Source organism: Egretta garzetta, unplaced genomic scaffold, assembly GCF_000687185.1.
Source record: "Egretta garzetta isolate BGI_Z169 unplaced genomic scaffold, ASM68718v1 scaffold1741, whole genome shotgun sequence".
In the NCBI taxonomy this organism is placed as follows: Eukaryota; Metazoa; Chordata; class Aves; order Pelecaniformes; family Ardeidae; genus Egretta; species Egretta garzetta.
Window position 1 is genome coordinate 23,660 of NW_009258641.1, and position 905 is coordinate 24,564.

The window sequence follows — 905 nt, forward strand, 5'->3', positions numbered from 1 at the left end:
GGTTCCCATGCGTCCTGGTCACTTCTGTGCTGGCTGCGCCAGCCTGGGGTCCACAGGCGACCTGATTTTTGCTTGAAAGGATGAAAGCCAGGTTGGAAATCCCCGTTTCGGGGCCTTGACCAGCCCTAAATGTCTTCCCTTGAGCCCTTCAACCCAACCTGCTGGCCCGTGGCCGTGCAGGGCTGGGTGCTCCCTGCCAGGGGAAGGCAAAGAGAGTCTGGCTGGTCCCCGCTGGAGAAAGCTGTTGGAAAGCTGCAGGGATGAATTTCTGTGGAGGAACGGGGAAACGGGGCTTGCTCGGTGCCTTCCGCTCACCCGTGCTGCCTTCTGCCTCCCCCAGGGCTCGGTCTACCAGAAGACGAACGCGATGTCCGAGATCAAGCGAGTCAATAAAGATAATTTCTGGGCCAAAGCTGAGGTGGGTGCTGCCGCGTTCGCTTCAGCAGCCAGGCACGGGTGGGACGGGGCGTTTGGGTGTCGCCAGAGATTTCTCTCCATCTGCATCTTCCCTCTCAAACCTGGGCTCACCTGCCTGGAGTCAGGGATCCCGACCTCCGGGGAAGCGGGGGACGATGGATGGGTGGGAAAGCGGCACGGGGCTGGGCTGGCTGCAGAGATCCTGCTGCCCGGGGGTGCAAGGGGAGGAGGAATCGGTCTTGAGGAGCAAGGTGCTTGCTATCTCGTCTTCATTTGGCTCAGGGCTGCGGGGACGGGCGCCGCGGGAGAGGGCTGGGCTGCAGCCCGGCTCCCGGTGGACGGCAAGCGCCATTTGGGCGAGGGGCGCTGGGTTTTGGCCGCCCCGAAGGCAGCTCTGCAGGGCTGGAGGGCAGGGCCAGCCTGCTGGGGCTTCGCTTCCCGTTGGGGTTGCTTCGCACCGGGGCTGTACGGCGGTTTAGCAACAGCGG

General features: G+C 63.8%; 1 protein-coding gene across 1 annotated transcript in view; it reads left to right on the plus strand.

The window, feature by feature from the left end:
- The window catches only part of LOC118453325 (drebrin-like protein B), a 15,542-nt gene that overhangs the window by 8,114 nt on the left and 6,523 nt on the right, over positions 1–905 (plus strand). Inside the window, exon 4 of the mRNA XM_035903743.1 lies at positions 341–418. Coding sequence (XP_035759636.1) covers positions 341–418 — 78 coding nt within the window. The remainder of the gene's footprint in view (positions 1–340; positions 419–905) is intronic.